Raw genomic sequence first — 22593 nt, forward strand, 5'->3', positions numbered from 1 at the left:
AATTTAAACAGACCTTTTCATCACCACGCTGGGAATTAAAATATTAAAATGCTCTTTGGGCGGGTGATGGGTGTGACCCAAATATTTCCAGCTTTCCTCAATTCCAAATACGGTCCATTTTAATAAATTATTTCCCTAGGAACACACATCCTTTCAAAACAAAGGAACTCAGACCTATATTCGTTTCAGCTCAATTTTGGTGCATAAAACCATGGGTTGCCATAAAACTAATAAAAACGGGTGAACAACTCCAGCCCTGTGGCTGAGAAATCGTATTATAAAATCAAAACACAGAGAAACGGTAACAAAATTATGATTGCAACAACAACAACAAAAACTTAAATCAAATTATCTCCAGCCTAGGAGTATTAGATTGCATGTATTCGCATCATTTTATTTGCTGCCCACGGCACTGCAAATAGGGAGGTTCTCTAAGTGATACAGTTATTCTGGTTGCAAAGGAGAAAACATTGGTATCACAAACTCAACAAGGCAAGGAGACAAGAATCTAGCTCTAGGCAGGGTTCTATAGCAAATAGTAGGCAATGGCTTGGATCCCAATTTGTCCACTGCCAATGGCAGGGCTCCTTGCGTCTCAAGGCCCCAAGACCCACCCCCAAAATAAATACACATGGACACTTATATTAGTTTAAATTTTTGGGCAACAATTTTGGCCACAACTTTATTGAAATACAATCACGTGAGCAGTATTGGCTTAGGCATTGACTCCCCACTATAACTGGCTCCACCTCTCAGGACGATCGTCAAATGGGGTAAACCAAACGAGGGAACTGGGTCGATGAGGACCAACCAGTTCACCCTGGTTTTCCTGTGGTCCTGGCATGGCCCTAGCCCCTCAAGCGGACTTCGGACGAGGCCCCCAGATTCCTTTAATGGAATACCCAGTTCCTGGAGGGGCAGGTGATGGCCGCACCTCCCCTCCCCACAATCCAACTGAGCCAGTGCCTAAGCGCCACCTTACAAGTTGTGACGATTTGCTAATGGGTAGGCGAAAACCAAATGGCTAAAGCCAATCTGCCAAATGGAAAAATTCCTACCCAGCCCCTGTTCCAAAACAGGGGACCGAAACCAAAGCAAGGCCAAGCGACTCCAACTAAACTAGGGAGGGTGGGCGGGTGTTCAACAGTGTGAAGCAAGTGCCCCTCCTTGCATCACACTGTTTTTAAAGCCCCTGGGATCACGCCACCCACTGGCTATTGGCTAAAATCGCCTGGTGTGATCCCAGGGGAATGGCCAGGACTTCTAGTCCCCCCCCCCAATTTAACCCTATCAGGTGAGCTCTTGGGTCCTGCACGCAACCAGGACCCTCTGTTATGAGGATCCCATTTCCATTCATGGATCTAGTGGGGTCCAATGGAGTCTCTGGATTGAGGGCAAGGCACCCCCATTTTTTCCTCCATTTCTCTTTGCACCACTTTTTCTACTGCACTGGAAGGTCCCCAACCTGCAACAGCAGACTTTTGAGTTTCAAAGGCATCTTCGTTAAGATTTAAGCCAGTACGATCAATTTCTCCTTGCCTGTGCACATCAGCACTAATCCAAAGTAGTTTTGGGAAATTTATTTTCGAAGTAAGCTTGAGGGTAGGGGCTGATACCTCAACCACACGAAGGCAGTGGACAAACATTTTGTTTCTTTAAAATGCTTTATGCCACCTTTCGGAGCTGAGGGCCACACTTGGCCAAGTATCCCATATCTGGGGCTTTAAGAAGCTTTGGAAACACACCTATTTTTAACATCACAACTCACCTCTAGGCAGGAATGCAAGGCTGCTTCCAATGTAACTCAGCTTATCCAAGGGATGGATGGCCTTGGCATTATTACTTTGGATAAAAACTTATGAAAATATTTACGTTCTGGAACAATCCCATAAACCTTATCTATCGGGAATCCAGGGTCTAGCTCATAGGAGAAGCCTTTAAGAACTTGGGATGGCACAAAATTAACACCTCTGTTGGTTGCTGCTATTTTTTCATTTTCACCTGGCTGCTACAGACTCTCCACCAAATAACAAGGGGAAACAGTTTTCATCAAAAGGCAATGAGCGTCACTGACAAGCTCGGTGATTATATGAGCCAGAGTTGTCTGCACCTGCCTTAGAGAGTCAGTGCTTACTTTTCCCCCGGGGAGGAAGAGGTGGGCTGCCCGTGTGAAGGTGGCAGTGGTGGCAGCAGCCCCGCAACAGATCCTGCCAGGCTCCATGAGAGCTGGAGCAGCTGAGGTGCAGCTGGAAGGCCTAAGAGCCTCAGCAAGCTCCCGCTGCACCTCCAGCTCACGTGCACCTCTCCAGAGCCCTAGAGCAGCCTTTCTCAACCTGTGTGTCCCCAGATGTTGCTGAACTACAACTCCCATCACCCCTAGCTAGCAAGGCCAGAGCTCAGGGATGATGGGAGTTGTAGTCCAACAACATCTGGGGACCCACAGGTTGAGAACCGCTGCCCTAATGGCTATCCCCTTTAGGCTCTGGGGAGGGTCTCCTCGTGAGCCAGAGATGTAGAGGGGCTTTGCTGAGGCTGGTCAGGTCTCTTCCCCCTACTTCTTCTGGGGCCCAGCTGAGAGGTGCCGTAAGTTCCAGCTGAAAAAGAAGAAGCCCTGATTATCATAATGATATTATTTACCCTTCAGCTGCAGGTCCCAGGGTGGGTGACAACAAATTGAAATTCAGTATTAAAAAGGGTTCAACAAAACCTGAAAACACAATCTCAAGTTTCCAAGGGAGGGTACAGCACTATTATAGTGCAGTAATCTAGATGTGGGGTGCTCTTTTTATTTTATTTTGTTTATTGAATTTATATACTGCCCTATTCCCAGAAGTCTCAGGGTGATTCACAGAATAAAATCAAGATATAAAACCACAAAATACATAATAGAAATAAAAACAATAACCCAACAGCCCCATAGCAAAGGAATAATTCTGATCAAACTGACCTTCTAGGTGGGGGGGGGGGTAATGTTATTTTGTTGTGCTCAATAATCTTGTCACATCAACCATCATTTATTTGTGTGCTTTAAAAAAAAGCCCTATCGGTAGTACAGTATTAAATCCGTGCTTCATAAATATTAGGCGGCCAATTTTGCAGCAGGATGAGCAAGTAACACCATGGAGATAAATCCATTCCTCTGTTTCTGCTGCCCAAGTAATCTTTCCCAAGTAATCTGAAAACAAAGGTTCCCTTTTGATGTTAAATGTAACAGGGAACTTCCAGATTGTTCCGTTTTTAATTTGTGGAATCTAATTAGCATACTGCAGCGCTTTAACTAACATTTGACTGCAATCTGCAAGCTGGCAATTAGATAGCTATTTCAGCCTGATTTCTTTGTTATTTAAATTTGGTAACGATTGGGCTGCATTTCCAGCACACCTTGTGTTTTTCAGTTTAAAAGCCAGAGCTGAAGGTGATTCTAGTACTAGTTATCAGCTTAAAGTGAAGGTTTCCTTGCTGTAGTAATAATTAAGGGGTAAATGCTTTTGAAACCTTCTTAATCAAGATTGCTATAGCAACTTCCAGAAAAGCTAAGCTGAGTTTAGATGTTGCCTTTGATCCAGAGCTCTCTTTGTCCTCAGGTGAGCTCAAGGTGCTCTGCATGAGTAGCCTTTGATGGGTGGAGTTAGATCAGGCTTCCTCAACCTCGGTCCTCCAGATGTTTTGAGACTACAGTTCCCAGCATCCCTGACCACTGGTCCTGCTAGCTAGAGATCATGGGAGTTGTAGGCCAAAAACATCTGGAGGTGCGAGGTTGAGGAAACTTGTGTTAGAGCCACGTGTCCATTTTTTTCATTGAACTGACGGACTTGGCAGTTCCCTCAAGGAATCACACAATCAGGGCAGTTATGGTATTCTCCCAATAATTCTAATTACCTGAGCATCTGCAAATGGCAGAATTGGTTATCATAGAATGAGCAATCCAGTTACATGCATTTACCTAGCAATAGAAGCCAAGCCGAGAGGGGAAAAGCTTTTGACTAGCGCAGGGTTTTCCAATTGGGTCTCCAGCTGTTTTTGGATTACAACTACCACTGGTCCTGCTCGCTAGGGTTGATGGGAGTTGTAGTCCAACAACAACTGAAGACTCAAGTTTGGGAAACTGTGGACTAGTGCCTATTATGATTTGGCTGTTTGTTGTTGTTTAGTCGTGTCCGACTCTTTGTGACATCTAATTTTTGAATCTGCAGAAGTCCATAGTGCAGTTCAGTATCTGTAAAGAGAGAGCACTTAATTTTCAGCTTTCCTCTCTGTTTGACTATTCAGCACAAATTCCAGGAGGCAGATATTTGGGTACATTTGGATTTAATCTCTCTCCACCCATGCAATCTGGCCTGTTTAAGGCCAGTTCCATGCTTTCATTTTCTCTTGGCACCTGACTTTTATGGTTGCTATATTTTCCCACCATTTTGATGCACTCTGTTCCCAAAGTCCCCAAATTGCCCTGTTGCTGCCCCCTTTAAAAGTGAGAGCGACTCCAGTATTCCAGGCATGCTTTTGCTGCCCTGTGCACCCAGTACCACCCCTTCTCTTCCCCCACCCCAAAATGAAGCATTTCACCTCTGTCAAAAGAAATGACTCGACTGGTGTTCGTTTTTGTTTCTGTTAAAAGGAGAGAGAAAAAGAAGGTGGGACAGAAAAAGTGAACACTGTTGGGCCATGTTCACACCATACATTTAACACACTATGATACCACTTTTAAGAGTCACGGCTTTCCCCAAAGAATTGTGGGAGGAGTGGTTTGTTAAGTGAGAGTCATTAAGGCAAAGATAAAGGGACCCCTGACCATTAGGTCCAGTCATGACCGACTCTGGGGCTGCGGCGCTCATCTCGCTTTAATGGCCAAGGGAGCCGGCGTACAGCTTCCAGGTCATGTGGCCAGCATGACTAAGCCGCTTCTGGCGAACCAGAGCAGCGCACGGAAACACCGTTTACCTTCCTGCCTACCTATTTATCTACTTGCACTTGGACGTGCTTTCGAACTGCTAGGTTGGCAGGAGCAGGGACCAAGCAACGGGAGCTCACCCCATCGTGGGGATTCGAACTGCTGACCTTCTGATCAGCAAGTCCTAGGCTCTGTGGTTTAACCCACAGCTCCACCTGCGTCCCTATAGAGAGTCATTAGGGGACCCTTATTCCCCTCCAAGAGCTACACTTCCCAGATTGGTTTAACAATCTATCCCTCTTCACTGAGAACTCTAGGAATTTTAGCTCTGGGAGAGGGGAGTCTCCTAGAAACTCTCAGCACCCTTAACAAACTACAGCTCCCAGAATTCTCTGGGGGAATCCATGGACATTTAAAGTGGTATCATTGCACTTTAAATGTATGGTGTAAATGAGGCCTTGGATAGATCAACCGGTTATCGCCAGCTATAACTGCTGGGCTTCTGACTATTTGGTACCGGGGGGGTGTGGCTGCCCCATCCTCATGTTGGGACCCCGTGCTACTAAAGTTGCCAGACTGCAACATGGTGCCCTCCAGATGTTGTTGGACTACAGCTCCCATCTTCCCCAGTGGTGAAGGCTGCTGTACAGACCTGTACACTGCCTGGTGGTTCTCTCATTGTGAGAAGTGAGGTTACAGGGAACCAGACAGAGGACCTTCTCGGAAGTGGCGCCCACTCTGTGGAATGCACTCCCATCAGATGTGAAGGAAATAAGCAGCTATCTTATCTTTAAAAGACATCTGAAGGCAGCCCTGTTTAGGGAAGTTTTTAATTTTTAATTCTGTACTGTTTTTAACACTCGATCGGAAGCCGCCCAGAGTGGCTGGGGAGGCTCAGCCAGATGGGCAGGGTATAAATGAATACATACATACATACATACATACATACATACATACATACTAGTAAATCTGGCAACGTGGCCACTGCAGGTTTTCCTGCTCCTTCCACCTCTGTTGCCTGTGTTCCCCCTTCTGCATATGCTTCTGTGAAGCTCACATTGAATCTTGCCCATTATAGACTTGGAGCTCAGCTATAGAGCTTCAAATAAAACGTTTTGTGTGTGTTTTAAGTGCAATGTGCAATGTGGATGTTGCTTCTGGGAGAAATCATGTATGAACATGCCCAAAGAAAACTTGCGAGCGAGGGAAGATGGGAGACAGTGCATCCGTCTGCCCTCAGAGCCAGTTTCCTTTTTCACTCACAATATGGCAGCCCTAACGTCTGTGACCAAAGCCTCCTGGATGCATTTGGTATTACTTAGGCCAGGGACGGGGAGTTGTGGCTCTCTAGATGGTCCCCGGCAGTGTGGCCAATGGTCAGGCATGATAGGAGTTGTAGTCCAGCAACACCTGGAGGGACGCAGGTTCCCCATCCCTGAACTAGATCTAACTTGGAATAATTAGGTGCCATCCTTTCCCTTCTCTCCAGATTTGCCTACTTTGTTCTAGAACCTGGCATTTTCTCCTGTGACAACAGAAGCGAGAAGCAAACTCATGCAACTTTCCCCACTTGGTCTTGTCAAATGAGAGCAGCCTAGATTTAACGCGCTGCTCTGGCCTGTGACCACACAAATGGGCTAGCTTGCACAGGAGCAATTAAAAGTGACAGGGGATACATGGCGCAATCTGTAGGGTGCCATCCTATGCATATCTACACAAGTGTAAGCCCTGTTGAGTTCCATGGGCCTTACATTACTCCCTAGTAAATATGTATAGGGTTGCAGCCCTGAAGAGCATTATCCGGGGATCATTATCTTGGGACAATTTAAACAGGAAAAGGTCAGGATTTTTGCATATATATACATTTTGAAAAAGTGGAATAAAACTGATAAAATTAATGTTTGCTGGGTATTAATGCTTCTTCTGTTTATGACATCTTTGTCTGTGTGTGTGTGTTTTAAAAAATTGTTCGGTGGAAGGTGCATAAATCTGTGCTTTCTCTGATCAATCTGCTCTTTTCCCCCTCCTGTAGGAGCCAAAATGTCTTAGTTAACTTTGCCTTCCCCCCTCCCTTTCTCTCTTCATTTCCTTGTCTCTGCTGTTCTAGTGGATATATGGTCAGTAGGATGCATTATGGGAGAAATGGTGCGCCACAAAATCCTCTTTCCAGGAAGGGATTGTATCCTTATGCCATTTGCTGCAACCTTCATCGAATTATTTCTCTTTCATCCCCCGCAGCCTCATCCTTGACTTTTTCCTATTAAGCAAGCAATATATGAGAGGAGGATACAAAGACAGAAGCGAAAAAAAAGCTGAATCTTAGGGGTGTGTGTAATTATGATTGGAGTCACTTGGGAATCAGCAGCAAAACGAAACAAAACAAAAACCCGAACTGCCAGCTATATGACAAACACTATCAAACAGCTCTTTATGCTTTTACCCTTATATTTGTTAACACCTTTTGGGGGGTTATAGAAGAACCAGCCACTGATGACAGACTTGTAAGCTTTTTCTTATTGATTGCATTTTAAAGAAAACGGCCCATTTGTTCCTTTAAACTTTGTTGTTTTTTTCCCCCTTCCCCTCTTTTGGCTGAATGTTTTGAAAATTGTAATTTTTTTGATGTTTGTGGTGACATCATAATCTTTTGCTTGCTAATGCATCGTTAGTCTGGGTCCACCATGATGCTGTATAGACTCCGGAGGTGAGTCGATACAACATCTTGTTCTGAATGTGTTGACTCACCCGTTTGTTGCCTAGAAGAGATCCGGCAGTCCTTTGGCGCTTCCTAGAAATGGAACTCCTAACCAGAATTCCAGAATGAACTTTCCTTTTTTGTGTGTGCATGAGGTCTACACAACCCCCGCCCCCCCAAAAAAAACTCTGCTCACCTCACCCACACCCTTCTCTTGCCCTGTTCATTTTGAGTTTCTGTGATATTCTTTTTGCCATCTCTCAAGGTGGTGAAAGTAATATTAGAAAATGAAAACAACTGCAATCTAAGAAAGAAAGAAAGAAAGAAAGAAAGAAAGAAAGAAAGAAAGAAAGAGAAAGAAGCTTTCTAGTTCATCTGTTGTAGGCAAGGAATAAAAGCACATTTTATATTAACAAAACACACATATTTACATCTTCTTTGCTGTAAAAGACTTCCACCAGCGAGCTAGGAGGAGGGTAAATTGGCTTGAGAAATCTTTTGAGAGCTGGTGTGATAAGCATAAGGTCATGAGCACTGATTAATATTTGGCGCTTCTTGGTGATTAACATAGGGTCAGCCTTTCCAACATGCTGTGGTCATTTCCTCTCAGACGTTGGGAATATAGGATGTTATTGAAAGATAGGATAGTTTGCACAGTTTGCGTATGGAAACCAGCTGAAGAGGTTAGCAGATGAACGAGCCTACAGCCACACATCTGCAGAAACCAGCACATGCATAATAAGGTATATGAAGGGCCACCTGCAACAGCACTTATGTGAAGGGAATCAAAACTTTCACACATGATGATTAAAGTTGAGTTCTGTTGTGACCTATCTCAGTTGCTCAGCCAATGCGTGCATACAGTTCAGAGGGCCTTCTCGGTAGTGGCGCCCACCCTGTGGAATGCCCTTCCTTCAGATGTGAAGGAAATAAGCAGCTATCTTATCTTTAAAAGACATCTGAAGGCAGCCCTGTTTAGGGAAGTTTTAATATTTAATGCTGTATTGTTTTTAACACTCGATTCGGAGCCTCCCAGAGTGGCTGGAGAAACTTAGCCAGATGGGCAGGGTATAAATAAATTATTATTATTATTATTATTATTATTATTATTATTATTATTATATTCACTCTGCAAAATTCTGCCCCCATTCACTTCCATGGGAGGCAGAACTCCATACACAGATCCTTTTCCGACCTTCTGATCGGCAAGCCCTAGGCTCTGTGCTTTAACCCACAGCGCCACCCGCATCCCTATTCTCAGCAATATCAAAGGCCAAAGGCAGTCGAAAGTGTAACTTTCTGGCCCCATGCGCAGAGGTGGGTGGAGGGCAAATCTTTGTCCTTTGGGGTGTGTAAAGGAGAGGTTGTGCAGGGAAGAATGGATTAAAGGCTGGAGTTAGGGAAAGAAATGGGGGGGGGGACACCCCAAAATGGTGGGCATTGCTGAGGAAGGAAGAGCGTGAGGACTATTTTAATGGGATAGTTGAGTTTTGGAGCATCGTTTTTTTAAAAAGAGAGAGTAAAATGTCCTTAAACATCACAAAATGTTGCACACCTGGAGTGTTGTTACTTGTTACCTGAGTCGTTAACAGGAGCTATCCACCATGAGCCTGCAAAACATGGGTAGCCATGCTCTGCATAGCATAGTGTCTTTTACAGCGTTGTTGTGGCTAATCTTTTATATATTGAGTGAAAGTAGAGGGGCTCATGACAAAGTGGTGGTCTGGAAGAGGGGGCCTGACCACCTGCCCCCCAAACCATGACAACGTTGGCTCAAGTTCTGTGATGGATTAAATGCTACAAAATGGAATAAGTGGGTTCGATGGCGGGTTGTAGGTCAGGATGATGTTCCCATTGGTCAGTTCTCTTCCATTTTGTGCCCATCAGCCAGTATTAGTGTCCCTGGTCCTAGATGGGTATTCCTTTAATTTTTTGAATGGCTTTTGAAGGCTAGCAGCCGCCACCACATCCTGTGGCACTGAATCCCAGAAACCGAATATGCCCGTGAAGCAGTGCCTTCTTTAGCTTGCTGGGAACTGACTCCCAGTCGATTTTCACTAGATAATCTCTGGATTCTAATGTTATGAGAGGGAACACATTTCTCCATATACCTTTGGCCACACCATACATCTGTTTAGAAACCTGCTCATGAAGTCAATGGGGTGCCTTCCAGATGTCAGTTGATCTCAGCTCCTATCATACCAGCTACTGACCGTGTTGTCTGGGGATGATGGAAGCTGCAGACCAACACAGTGTTGGCTACCTCTGCTTTATTGCATCTCCACTTAGTGATTTTTTTAACAGCTCCAATTGCTTCAGCTTTCCCACATACGAAATGTGTTGCAACCTCTCGATAATTTTTGTTGCTCTTTTCTGCACTGCTCCCACTTCAGTGGTACCCTTTTCTGAGATTGTACACAGCATTCCAGGTGTGGTTGCACTTTGAATGTGTTCAGAGGTGCCACACTATTGACAATGCAAACAGTCACAGATATCTGCAAAGGCACCACAATGTTGGCTGTTTTGTTTTCAGTTCTTTTTGTAATAACGCCTAGTATGGAGTTTGCTGTTTTTCCTGCCACTGCATACTCGAGATATCTGCACAACCCCAAGATCTCTTTCCTGGTTAGTCACCTTCAGGCCAGCAGTTCAGCTCTTGATTAACTGGGAAGGGTATCACCTGCTCTACTTTCCCATTTCGAAAGCAGAGAGGCTGTTTTTTCCCCTCCTTCCCCAACCTACTGGGAATGTATGTTTGCAGTCTGGTGCTATCCTACATGCCATGCAAAACCATCCTGCAACTTTTATTTTGAATTTGGCTTTGTTAAGTTCATGAATCCCAAAAGGTGTTATACTGCAGCAAATAAGTGGATTCCCCAGACAACTGAATCACATTTCTAAGCAATGCTATGTTAGAAGCCTTGGTCATTTAGCTGCTGGGATTTCAGCTTATAAGGGGGAAACTGCAGCTCCTTTGCTACAGGCTAAAGGCAAGTTGACTTGCATATGTCTCCAGAAAATAAGATCTCTTTAGGATAGAAACCAATATGCTTATAAGGATGCAGATGAGACCTATATTTTTAAATTAGTCATTTAATTATGGTCACAAAGCTATGGTGACAAACAGTAGCTAGCCTTAGGTCTTACACTGTTCACTGAATTTTCTTTCTTTCTTTCTTTCTTTCTTTCTTTCTTTCTTTCTTTCTTTCTTTCTTTCTTGCTGCATCACTCTCGTGCACATAGGCAAGTATAGACCTATTTAGCAATAAAGATTAACCGTTCTACCCCTAGCTACCTACTCCCCCTCTCTCTGTTCTGCCCAACTCCTTCCCCCAACTGGAAAGTTTAATGTAAGCCATCTTTTGTACTCAAAGAAGTGATTGCCCAAAGGACATTCCATTTCTAAAAAGCAAAAAAAATGAGACCTTGGCACTCAGAAGGACATTTGCTTGGGAAATGAAATACCCCCCTCCTTCCTTTCTCACTGCTGAGATACGGATGGAAATCAGGCCTTGATGGGGGGCAGGAAGGATGGGGAAAAGGCTGAATTGTCCACACATTTGTATCTACCAGATGCAACTAATCACTCCGTGGGGATATGCATGGAAATACTCCTTGAAAGGTTGTTCCATCAGTATGCTGCTTATTTGCAGGCATAAACGTTGGGGAAGCTTTTATTCAGGAGAGCACCAGAGCTGTAGGGTTGTGTTCACATCACAGTCAGAGAGCTTTCAGTTTGGGTCTCACAGGGGCAAGAGAAGAGCTTGGCTCCTCCTCCACCTGCTGCTCCCTTGGCGTCTTGTCCAATACAGCTTGTATCTGCAGCAGCTGTTTTCTGCTGGTTATCTTACAAGGAGGTTGTAAGAGGACAGGAATAGATGGATGCAACAGTGGGCAGGAGGCGTTCTGTGACTTTCTGGTTCTACTTTCTAAGGAGAGGAGCTCCAGAGCTCCAGAATCAGCCATACTTGATTCTTCCCCGGAGTCATAGAAGCAAGGAATCATGCCTGTTCTGTTGACCCAACCAGATAAGTCTTCTCATTTATTTGTTGTTCTGTTGTTGTTGTTCTTGTTGTTGTTCTTGTTTACCTTCATTTCATTTTTGTTTTCAGTTGACATGTGGTCAGTAGGGTGCATCATGGGAGAAATGATTAAAGGTGCTGTGTTGTTTCCTGGCACGGATCGTATCCTTCCTAGGTCGTGGGCCTCTCTAGGCACCATTTCCCACTCCCCTTTATTACCTTCTGCCCATTTGGAGTGCTATAATGCTTGCAGGCTTTTATTGTACCTCGAGGAATGGAATGGACAGCACAAGGATGCCTCACAATCATCACGACACCTTTACATGAAAAGTTATGTGTGATGCAACAGAACAGGGATGAGGAATCTCTGTCCCTCCAGATGATGCTGAACTATCAGCCCTAACTAGGATATCAAATGGCCAGGGATTATGGGAGTTCTAGTGCAGCAACATCTGAAGGGCCAAAGGTCCCCCACTTATGGAACAAAATGTGTGCCATAGAATTTTTTTAGAGGCTAGTAACCTCCTCCTGGCTAAGACACCGTTCTATAAATTTTCATTGTTATAATAGAACCTCCTGTGTCCAAACAGGCCTGAAGCATTTCAAGGAAAAAAATTGATAAAGAGATCAATAAGGGTTAGTCTGGGAGAACATTTATTTCCATTTTTAATGAATATATTGATTACCCTCCATACACTTTTATCTTCTCTTTTGGCCTAAGGAGCTCTCCCAATATAGGTAGAGAATGAAAATGCAAACATATGAAAGAGAGAGGGAACACTGATGACATGCAGTTCCCTGAGGTTGGATAAATGGGAGGCTGCTGTATTCTTATAGATGGTTTCCTAGGTCATCTTCAGCTTTTGCAGCACATAAGATTCATAGACTCATAGAAATGTAGAGTTGGAAGGGACCAACGTAGGGCCCTGAGATTAAGAGTTCCGTACTCTACTTACTGAGCTATTCCAGGTCTTCCAAGAAGTTCTGATAGTTTATTCCTCAGTATCTACCCTGATTCCTCAGAGTGGGGCAGGTTTTGTATTTAATACTGAGCACTGCGGCAACACTCCCTTTCTTGTGAAGCAAGCATGGGGAAGCTGCGGCCTTCCAGATCTTGTTGGACTACAACTCCCATCAGCCCCAGCCAGTAATCAGGGATGATGCGAGTTGTAATCCACCAACATCTGGAGTGCTGAAGGTTCCCACTCCATCTGCGTCATAATGGATCTCATTGATGGTGCGGTAACACTGGAACAGCAAACACAGACAAAGAAATCTGAAATTCTTACCAGCACATCGTGGCACAGAATGATACACCTGAGGATATTGCATCTTAGATGGGTGACTCAGAAGGAGATGAGTCAGTGTGATAATACAAAGGAATGAATTACACATGGACTGCAGTGCTTCTATAGCAATATCTTCACTGGGTTTCATAACTGGGAGTAATTTCTAATTTATATTTACTGAGTGAGTCAGATGTTCTGGAAGCTGATTTTAATAATAGCTTTCACCCAAAAACCCATGTATGTTACCAAGTGTTGACTCAACAGAGAGCCATGGCTAATCCCAGCTTTCTGATCCAGCACCCTCTCCTCTGCCTTGCCCCAATCTCCCTGGCACTTTAGGGTGCTGTTGACATGTGTTTTGGCCCCATTGGCACTGATGCCCTTTTGGGCTAGTTACCTTCCTGCGAGTGGGTGGGTCTAGCAAATTGCATGCCTTCAAGTACCCAATTTAGCTTTGCTCTGAGACATTGTGGGCTTTTGAGATAGTGGATGGGTGGTTGAGGGTCACTACCTAGTGGACCTCACCAGGGACAATTTGCCCCTCAAACCCCTGGCCAGATCTATATGATACACATGTTTACAAATATGTGTTTTGCCGAAGTTTTCCAAACCTTTGCACATTCACCTGGGTGTATGTTCCTCTGAGCTCAGTGGACTTCTAAGAATACGTTGATAGCATTGGTCAGACACTTGTTTAAGATTGTTAATCAGACACTTAAGTACATCCCTAAAAATGTGAGTGTGCACAGGGCTAACTAACTATTCTGTTCTTACATTAAAACAACAACAAAAACAGATTTCAAACAAAAAGGATTGGCCTCTTTGCATAATACTCATGAGAGCAAGCCTTTTCTGCAACATCACCCTTTTATGCCCCTTCCCCATTCTTCATTTTTAATCCATGGCCATAGTGTCCCAGTTTGCAGACTAGTTACTTTCCATATTTGCTTCTCAGTGGCATTTTTCAGATTTGTTCTGATTGATGTTCTTACGCTATATAAATCCCAATCAACACATGTAAACATATACTAAACTGAGCCTCCCTTATCGCTGGTACAGTTTTGTTTCCTTCAAGTTAAAGGAATTATGGCGGGGGACCGTTTTCCCATAAGATCTGTGCATGTAGTACCTACTGAATGCAAAGGAAGGGAAAGGGGAGGATAAAATCCTGAGTCATAATGTGAATTTCATTCACAGGTTCATAGCTATGTATTCATCTGTCTGGCTTTCTCTTTATGTTCGTTCATGCTTAATATCACATTCAGTGATTTCTCCACCAACATGTTGAACCTCTTCCAGCCAATACACTTGGCGCCCAGTTTTGTTGTGCAAAATTGTCACCATTTTTGAGAATGGTTAGAAGTATTTGATATACGGCATCAGATTTTTGGTACTCAGTGCTGAAGAAAGCCTGGGTAGGGGGCAGGGGAAGTGGGGAATGGGCAAAGGATTGTAATGTATGTGGGATTCTGCCAATGCCACAACCATCCCTAAAGTGAAGCCAGTATAGCAGCTTGGCCACCAAGTTGTTTGTATAGTGCACATCTACAGGGTTGACTCCAGGTGTGAAGCAAGGTGCTGTTTGATGTCTCCATCCTTGCTGAATCAGTGGACCCGTCTGATGGATTTACCAGCAGCTGCAGTTCTGTCATCTGTAACTACCAACTTTTTATTTTAAATGCAACTTGACCGCTCCTCACCTTGCAGGGAGAACAGGGTGGTGGAAAAAGCTGAAGGAAAATTAAGTATTTCAACCCCATAGACTATAATTAAGGCTAAAACATCACCAAATGCAAGTACACACAATCAGGGACAGATGATGAACTGAACTGATCCAATCTGAACTGTAGTTCGTCACATTTCCACATCAGATTGCGTGCAGGGCAGGGAGTCCTGGTGAAAATTCAGCAGGTGTTTAGTGTCTTTAGTGTCTCCTAATAGACACATTTTTGCAAGCAATTTCCCCAGATAAAATGCATTTGTTCCCACAAATACATGAATTCTTATACGCATGCCCTCCTAATATTATATACATTTTTGTACATATTTTTTGCCTGGGGAACTGCATCGCAGGATTTGAACAAGCTCATTTTCCAAAGGGCAGCTGCATTTTGGTCTGCGTATTGTTTCAGGAAGTGAGAATGATGAATTGTAGCTCTGGGCCGTTTGTGAGCAATTTAAAATGGCAGCATTTCAGTCACCCACTGCTGGCACACTCAGTAAGGTGTGTCATAAGAGGCTGGGAGAAATCAAATCAGGGTGGTGGGTCTACCCAGTAATGTTTGTTATCCAAATTTTCCGGATGATCCTCCCCCCCGCCCAGAAGAGGGCCTGGTCTATTCTACTTGTGACCCACCAAGCCAAACTCAACCCACCATCCATATCTGGTGGTCCAACTCGGGCTTGATAAATGCCTTCTTATTGCTTTTAACCTGGGACTGCAAAAATATCAGGAGGGGAGATCTCAAGCACCCTGCGTAGCTATTGTGCTGTGTTTGGCTTGGTGGACCATAAGATTTGCAGGCTTGTGGCAAAGTTACATCATAACGATGTGTCAGGCTTTGGGAAATTGGCTTCCTCCCCCATGGCACTAAATAAGATCAAACGAAAGAAATGTCTTACCAGTTAGATTCTTTAATAATCACAGTGAGAGAGAAAATAACATGTCTCCCTAGAAATGGTGGTGCTCCCAATTAAGGCTCACTCCCACCTCCTCCGTCCCTGTTAATCTACGTCACTCCTACATTTTGTAATCTGAGCTTGTACCCTCTGCGCTTTCTGTTCTGAGACTTTCTGAGCTCTCTGTGTCTTTGGAGAAGGGGTGTGTGAATGCTGGCCAGAGACTGTGAATCTGTTAACTCTCTCTTCCAGTGTTTCTTCTGCTAGCTGTTCCCCATCCAGTATTTCCCAGCTTCTGCCTTCTGGACTATGCCCCTCTGCAAACCACTGTTCCAAATCTATACTGTTCTCCTGCTTCTGGGAAGATTCAGGATCAGGGGGAGGGGGTGGCTCCCACCATTCTTCCTCAGTGCTGCTCTCCTCAGCACGGTCCCTGGCACAATGTGTGTTACCTTTTGTTGAAAATTAGCAGCATCTTTCCTTCCCATGGTTATCTTTCTTTTTTTCACCATCTAGCACATGGTTTAGAACAACTACCCACAACAGAAATATGAGGATTCCTCCTCATATTGCACACTCCCCCTGCTTTTCTTCTTCTACTCCTTCATCTTTTTATACTAAAAAGTTACTAATTGTTCTTCTTTGCATGTCACGGATTCAACTCATCATAGCCCATATGTGCATAGAAACATGGATTTTATTTTTAAAAAACCTCTTTCAAATAAACTACCAGAAGGAAAAGAAAAGATAAACCTCACCAGAGATGTCCTATATAATGCATTTTTTAAAAGCCCGTTTTCTTTCAAACAGCTGCATACTTATTAAAATTTGTTCACAGAACCTCTATAATTAAACCATTAAAAGCATTTTGCTATAGAAATATCTCCCTAGAAACCAGCCACTAGCAGCTGATGATTTGTTTGAAATTCTCCCTTAATTGTGTTGGTATTCTTAAACAAATAGGGAGAGATGCTATTAGCTGTGCACTCCGTTTCCTGTAAGGCTGTGCAACATTTTCTCTAGTCCCTTTGTTCTCATTTGCAGGGTATCTTTCCTTAGCAAGACACAGATCTTCTCAGCAGTCGTCATCTCTCTCTCTCCCCCCCCCCCACTTTGCACTCTGCATGCATAGCTGCTCTCTGTTCCCTTCAGGCAGCTGTAGCTCACATCCCTGGTACCTGGAACAGCTCCATGTCCCATTCATGTCCATTATTCCCCACCTACAAGGGGGGTTGTTGTTCTTTAGTCGTTTAGTCGTGTCTGGCTCTTCGTGACCCCATGGACCAGAGCACGCCAGGCACTCCTGTCTTCCACTGCCTCCCGCAGTTTGGCCAGACTCATGTTTGTAGCTTCGAGAACACTGCCCAAACATCTCGTCCTCTGTCGTCCCCTTCTCCTTGTGCCCTCCATCTTTCCCAACATCAGGGTCTTTTCCAGGGAGTCTTCTCTTCTCATGAGGTGGCCAAAGTATTGGAGTCTCAGCTTCAGGATCTGTCCTTCCAGTGAGCACTCAGGGCTGATTTCCTTCAGAATGGAGAGGTTTGATCTTCTTGCAGTCCATGGGACTCTCAAGAGTCTCCTCCAGCACCATAATTCAAAAGCATCAATTCTTTGGCGATCAGCCTTCTTTATGGTCCAGCTCTCACTTCCATCCATCACTACTGGGAAAACCATAGCTTTAACTATACGGACCTTTGTTGGCAAGGTGACAGCATCTTAAGAAGCAGAGACACCTACAGGGGTACCAACTTGAATAAGATATTTCCGGGTGAGCACAAGATGTGGCATATACCATTTGAATAGCAATGTCCATCAGTGGGGTTTTTTGGGGGGGAAGGGGGGCTCAAATATTTTATTGGGGAGCCCAAAGGGACCTCGGCCTCTAGGAGCTGGCTCCTATGCCCACCAATAACCAGGTCGTGCCATAACAAGGTCCACCATGCCCACATATAACCAGGTCAGACAAAGCATAAGAGTGTTGAAATTCATGGCTAACTCTAATTTTTTAGCAGCTTTCGTTACTTACCTTGTCAGACGCACACCAACAGTTAGGTAATCTAGACAGATCCAAGAAGTGCTGGCACCAGTGCAGATGTCCCTCCATGGATCTGTGCTTGTTCATGCTTTCAAAAATTGCAAATCCTAGGTTCCGTAGGGATGGGAAGAGGGTCGGCTTAACAGAGGAACACACTGTTTACTTAAAAGAATACTTGTAATAAATGCAATGGCTGGAAGGTGTTTGGGGATTTCTCTTAGTTTTCGGTTTTGTTTTTTTAACATCACACCATTCATCCTACTAATCTTAATTCTTCCCTGCGCATTTAAGTTTCACAGGGTGTGAAAGAAGGCCCCTGACATTTTTTGTTGCTCCCCTTAGATACTGTTATTAGAATGCAAAAATGGAGGGGGTGTGGCTAAAATTGGCAGGTTGGAACAGGTGAACTTCATGAAAGCTCGCCATCCCTCCTCCCTCCACCATAATAATTTGAGTACTGCTTGCAGTGCCTTGGACTGTGATGCTGCGTAGTCTTAGCACGCCATGTTCCTGATTCTGCATCTGTGTGCTAGAACGGTGTCTCTTAGCGCTACACTGTTAGTAACGTCAGCGAACTAGAAACTGCAAGCTGGAATGATCCTAAATGACTGCATTTGTATTTCCCCCTCTGTGAGTAGTATATGTCTCGTTGGCTGGTGATCCTGTAATTCCCTAGGCATTTTATAAAGCACAGTAAGCCTTCTGGGTGGCCCAACAGCATGGGTATTTGTGCTGTGAACTCCCCAAGGAGACAAAATGCTTAGAATTTTGCTGTGCTATGACCCTTTTTTGCAGCTGCTTTAAGTATTGGTGTGTTTTTGAGCCAACCTGCATGTACCCAGCCTGTTATTAAAGCATTTCATCCCTTCACCTAATCTCAGTGGATCTAATCTTTGTGCTGTATATACTGATACGGGTTGCGGATTGCTCTATAATAACCTAATATTCCCGTTGTGCTTTCATTTCCGTATGTTACAATCAAAAGTCCTTTCCCACTGCTGTACTGGCAGGAGTGGCCCAATCAAAGGTATCAAGTTACTTGTTGTACCTGTCCTTGAGTAGATGATTTTCTGATCGTGATTGTGAGGGTGGTTATATTTCGGCCGGTTTCTCCATTCCTCTCAGTATTAGTGGGGCTTCAGGTACTTTATATGAAGTTGAGATTGGTTTTATGTGTCTCTCCCACCCTCATTGTGAAAAGAATTAGAAGTTAGAGGTGCCACAAAATTGACGGAAGAAGGGCCTTGGGAAGGAGGTGGTGCCCTCCTTAACTGGAAAGTAGCTAAGCCAGTGGCAATAACTTAGCCTATTTTCTCTGAGTATTAAAAAGAAAATTCTTTCCTCATCCATGTGATTTATATGAAATGAGCCTAACATGTATGACATTCATCTCTGTGGCTTCCAACATGCTGATTTCTGTGCCCAAAAGAACTGTCTAGTGTCAGTTCCAGGTTTATGGGGGGCGGAGTTGGCACTTAGTCAAGAGGCCTTTGGGTCTCTCCCTGCTTCCTTCCCATGGTCACCACTTCCTGTTTGCTTGCCCACTCCTCTGGGCCAATCCACACCACTTCCAACAAGTAGAGACCAAGGCAAGTGGATGCCTTTCTCTTCCTCCTCCTCCTGCTTGTCACTCTTTACATGCTTGGAGAGGGCAAGTGGGCAGGTAGTAATGACCAGCTAGATGATCAAAGTGAGGGGTATGGAGGTGGATCAACACTAGGCTTCCTGATGGGGTGTAGATGTTGGCAGGTACCCATCCATACTTAACAATAGTCCCCAACATCTTTCCTACCTGTCTATAGTTTTTTAACAAGAGCTCTGTTAAACTACCCTAGTTTAGCTTTATCTGTTGCTTCTCAACTTCACTCTACCCAGTGGAATGTGAGCAGTATGTTCCACTCAATATCTGCTGAATTCTTGGCCTGTTCCTCCTCACTTCCATCCCAATCTCACACACTGGTGGGACATTCCTAATTTTCTTGGTACATCTCACTAGTGAATCACTTTTGCCTTTTTGGGGGGAGGAAGGTTGTGGGCATCTTTAAGAAGCCTTAGGGTTAGTTGTTAAAGTCGCCATGGTTCTATCTCCTGGTTCCCTGGTCACTAGATGTCAAATATCTGAGTTGGGGTTGGATGGATCTCACTCCTGCTCAGGCTTCCTCAAACTCAGCCCCCCAGATGTTTTGAGACTACAATTCCCATCATCCCTGACCACTGGTCCTGCTAGCTAGGGATCATGGGAGTTGTAGGCCAAAAACATCTGGAGGGCCGAGTTTGAGGAAGCCCACTCTTGCTCCTAGAGCATATGCATGCCAATGCAGACTCATAAGTGCAGAATGACATGCAGTGTACAGCTTGCCGTTTCATGGACTATGCTGGTGAGATTCGTTTTGAACAACGGATAGTTTTGTTTTGTTTTCTAGTATATATTTAACCAAAGAGCTATCACCCTCTTTGTTTCAAATCAGGACAATGGCAGAGTAAGAACCTAAGAAAACAGAGGAGCAGCCCTAATGGATCAAACCAAAGGCCTGTCCAGTTCAGCATCCTGGTTTGCCCAGTGGCTACCCAGGTGCCTCTGGGAAGCCCAGGGTGGATAGCCCTGTCCTGCTGTTGATCCCCAGTGGGAATTCCCCCTGTTGCCTCTTGTCCTGGAGGTAGCATTCAGCCACCGTGACTAGTAGCTATGGATAGCCTCACCTTCCATGCATTTGTCTAACCCACTTGTTGAAATTGGCTCCCATCATTACCTCTTGTGGCAGCAGATTATATTGTTTTATGCACTGCCTGAAGACATTCTTCCTTTGCTCCATTCTGAATCTTGTACCATTCAGCTCCATTGCATGGCCCTGGGTTTTAGTATTAGGAAACAGGAAGAAATAAGACACTTCAGCTATGAGCAGTGATGTGCATGTGAGCAGGGCACTTCAAATGATGTTGCTTGGTGTGAGAACCAGGATATAAAATGTATACAGCAATGCCCCTATTTTCACCTGATTTGACCATATTCATTGTAGATTTTAAGGCTTCTGAACAGTGACTTCTATGTTCTGGAATGTGCCTTGAAGGCCATTTAGGGCTTTATTAACAACCACACATTCGTTGCAGCAAGGAGTAGTGATGGTTGCCCAAGGAGCTGGAGAGTGGTTGCCACACATTTCCACGTGGAAGTACTTGGGCTTGAAGAAAATGGTCATCGTGGTTCATTTTCTGTCATGGGGAAGCCAAACCATATTTTCAGCATTGTACAAAGAAGATGAAGCTGGAACATTTGGGTTTAGCTTGCACACAATGGAGCAAGAATTATATCTCTGCCCCAGTAGTGGTTGCTACATGTAATTGACAGACAGAATGCATGTACCTTCATGCATGTGTACAAATCACCTGCATTTCTACCTACTGGTACTTATTCTGGGTGTCTTCCATTATGCAGCATCTTATTTCCTAGAAGAACCTGTGCTTTTAAATAATACAAGGTATCTCATGAATAATTAGGTGCAAAAAAGAGAGGTGAAATTACCTTGGCAGAGAGGTCTTGCAAAGAGGTCACACAATTTTGTATACCTCTGGACTTTCAATTCACTTCTGTTCAATTCAGTTCTGATGAATAGAGCAAACTGGCACAACATTCATTCCCTGATCCGTTCATGCAATGTACTTCCATTGTCTTTGTTGAGTTCTCTGAGTGTAACAACAAGCAGAACTACTTTCCTCGAATAATAGGCTTTGAGAAAGTTGGATACCTCACGAGGAAACTCATGGTCGATATGGGATCATGATGCTAAGCCTTATTTAAGCCAATTTATGCATTACCTTTGTGGTTCAGTTGCTGATATAGTTGCCACTGCAAAGTTATTGCCTCGTCGGTGGCTCCCAGACCATCTTGGCAATGTCTGGATGATTTGATCACATGGACAGATCAGTCATGTGGATGACTCACGTTGGTTGTCCTTCCCCATTAGGGCTGCCAATGATGGCATGAAAAGTACTCCACATGATTGTAATAAAGCACCTCTAAGTTATTGATGTGGCAAGAATGGAAAGGCAGGGAGTTGTGAGCAGTCCAGGTTTGTGATGGGCGCTGAACCACAAAGTGAGTGTTCGAATTTCGCCATAATCCCACCCAAACCAGTGAGGCAAAATCACCCTTTAATAGAATACATTGGGATTATGTGGATGACGGATGGAATTGCTTTAATGTGATATTGCTCCCAAAGTGAACCACTGGTTTCGAGTTTCTGTGTCGGTCTTCTTCAGACACCAAATGTGCCAATCACTTCGAAATTGGGAGAAATGCCTTGGAATGCTTGAGGATGGGGTTGGGGTGTCTGCACCTCTTCTTTCCTTAACTATCTCTGCTCAGATATTGACCAGTGGAATAAGGTAATTGAACAGCTCGGAACCCCCTGCCCAGAATTCATGAAGAAACTCCAGCCCACAGTGCGGAACTATGTGGAAAACCGACCTAAATACGCCGGCCTCACTTTCCCCAAACTCTTCCCAGACTCTCTCTTCCCAGCCGATTCAGAACACAACAAACTCAAAGGTAAGAGTAAAGGAGGGGTATGAACCATGCATGAACAAGTTCTATGAGATTAGGCATGCCTTGCATTTGAAATGTCTTTATTACGTTTATTTCTCCTCTTTCTTCCATCATGGAGCTCAAGGCAGCATACGTAGCGGTCAGCCTTCCAGACACTGACAAGACCTAAATCTATGTATAGCTTCATGTTCCTCTTTAGACCATGGCTTGGAAAATGTGTCCTCCATTAACCCATTCACACAAGTAGCTGGAGACAAGCTCATAGGTATTTTAAAGTTCCTACATTAAAACACTGTGAAGGGACGCATTTACTAACCATGCTACCAAAAATGTCACAGGGACAGTAGCCTGCTAGAAGGTTGTGGTCAAATCTCCACATTTCAAAGGAAAAGTTGCCAACTATTTTTCGTTCAGTCTCTGCCACTGTCCCATTAACAAACAGTGAAGCAATTTTATTTATTATTAATTTCTGTACCGCCCTCCACCCGAGGATCACAGGGCA

General features: G+C 44.3%; 1 protein-coding gene across 10 annotated transcripts in view; it reads left to right on the forward strand.

Moving 5' to 3' along the window:
* Positions 1-22593, forward strand: part of MAPK10 (mitogen-activated protein kinase 10) — a 232692-nt gene that overhangs the window by 178062 nt on the left and 32037 nt on the right. For 9 of the 10 annotated variants that reach the window (XM_053404162.1, XM_053404165.1, XM_053404157.1 and 6 more), the window contains 2 exons: positions 6996-7067; positions 21912-22094. In XM_053404162.1, coding sequence (XP_053260137.1) covers positions 6996-7067; positions 21912-22094 — 255 coding nt within the window. Of the gene's footprint in view, positions 1-6995; positions 7068-11695; positions 11768-21911; positions 22095-22593 lie in introns of all 10 variants that reach the window. The other variant, XM_053404158.1, reaches the window with a different exon arrangement.

This window comes from Podarcis raffonei, chromosome 9, assembly GCF_027172205.1.
Source record: "Podarcis raffonei isolate rPodRaf1 chromosome 9, rPodRaf1.pri, whole genome shotgun sequence".
NCBI classification, from domain to species: domain Eukaryota; kingdom Metazoa; phylum Chordata; class Lepidosauria; order Squamata; family Lacertidae; genus Podarcis; species Podarcis raffonei.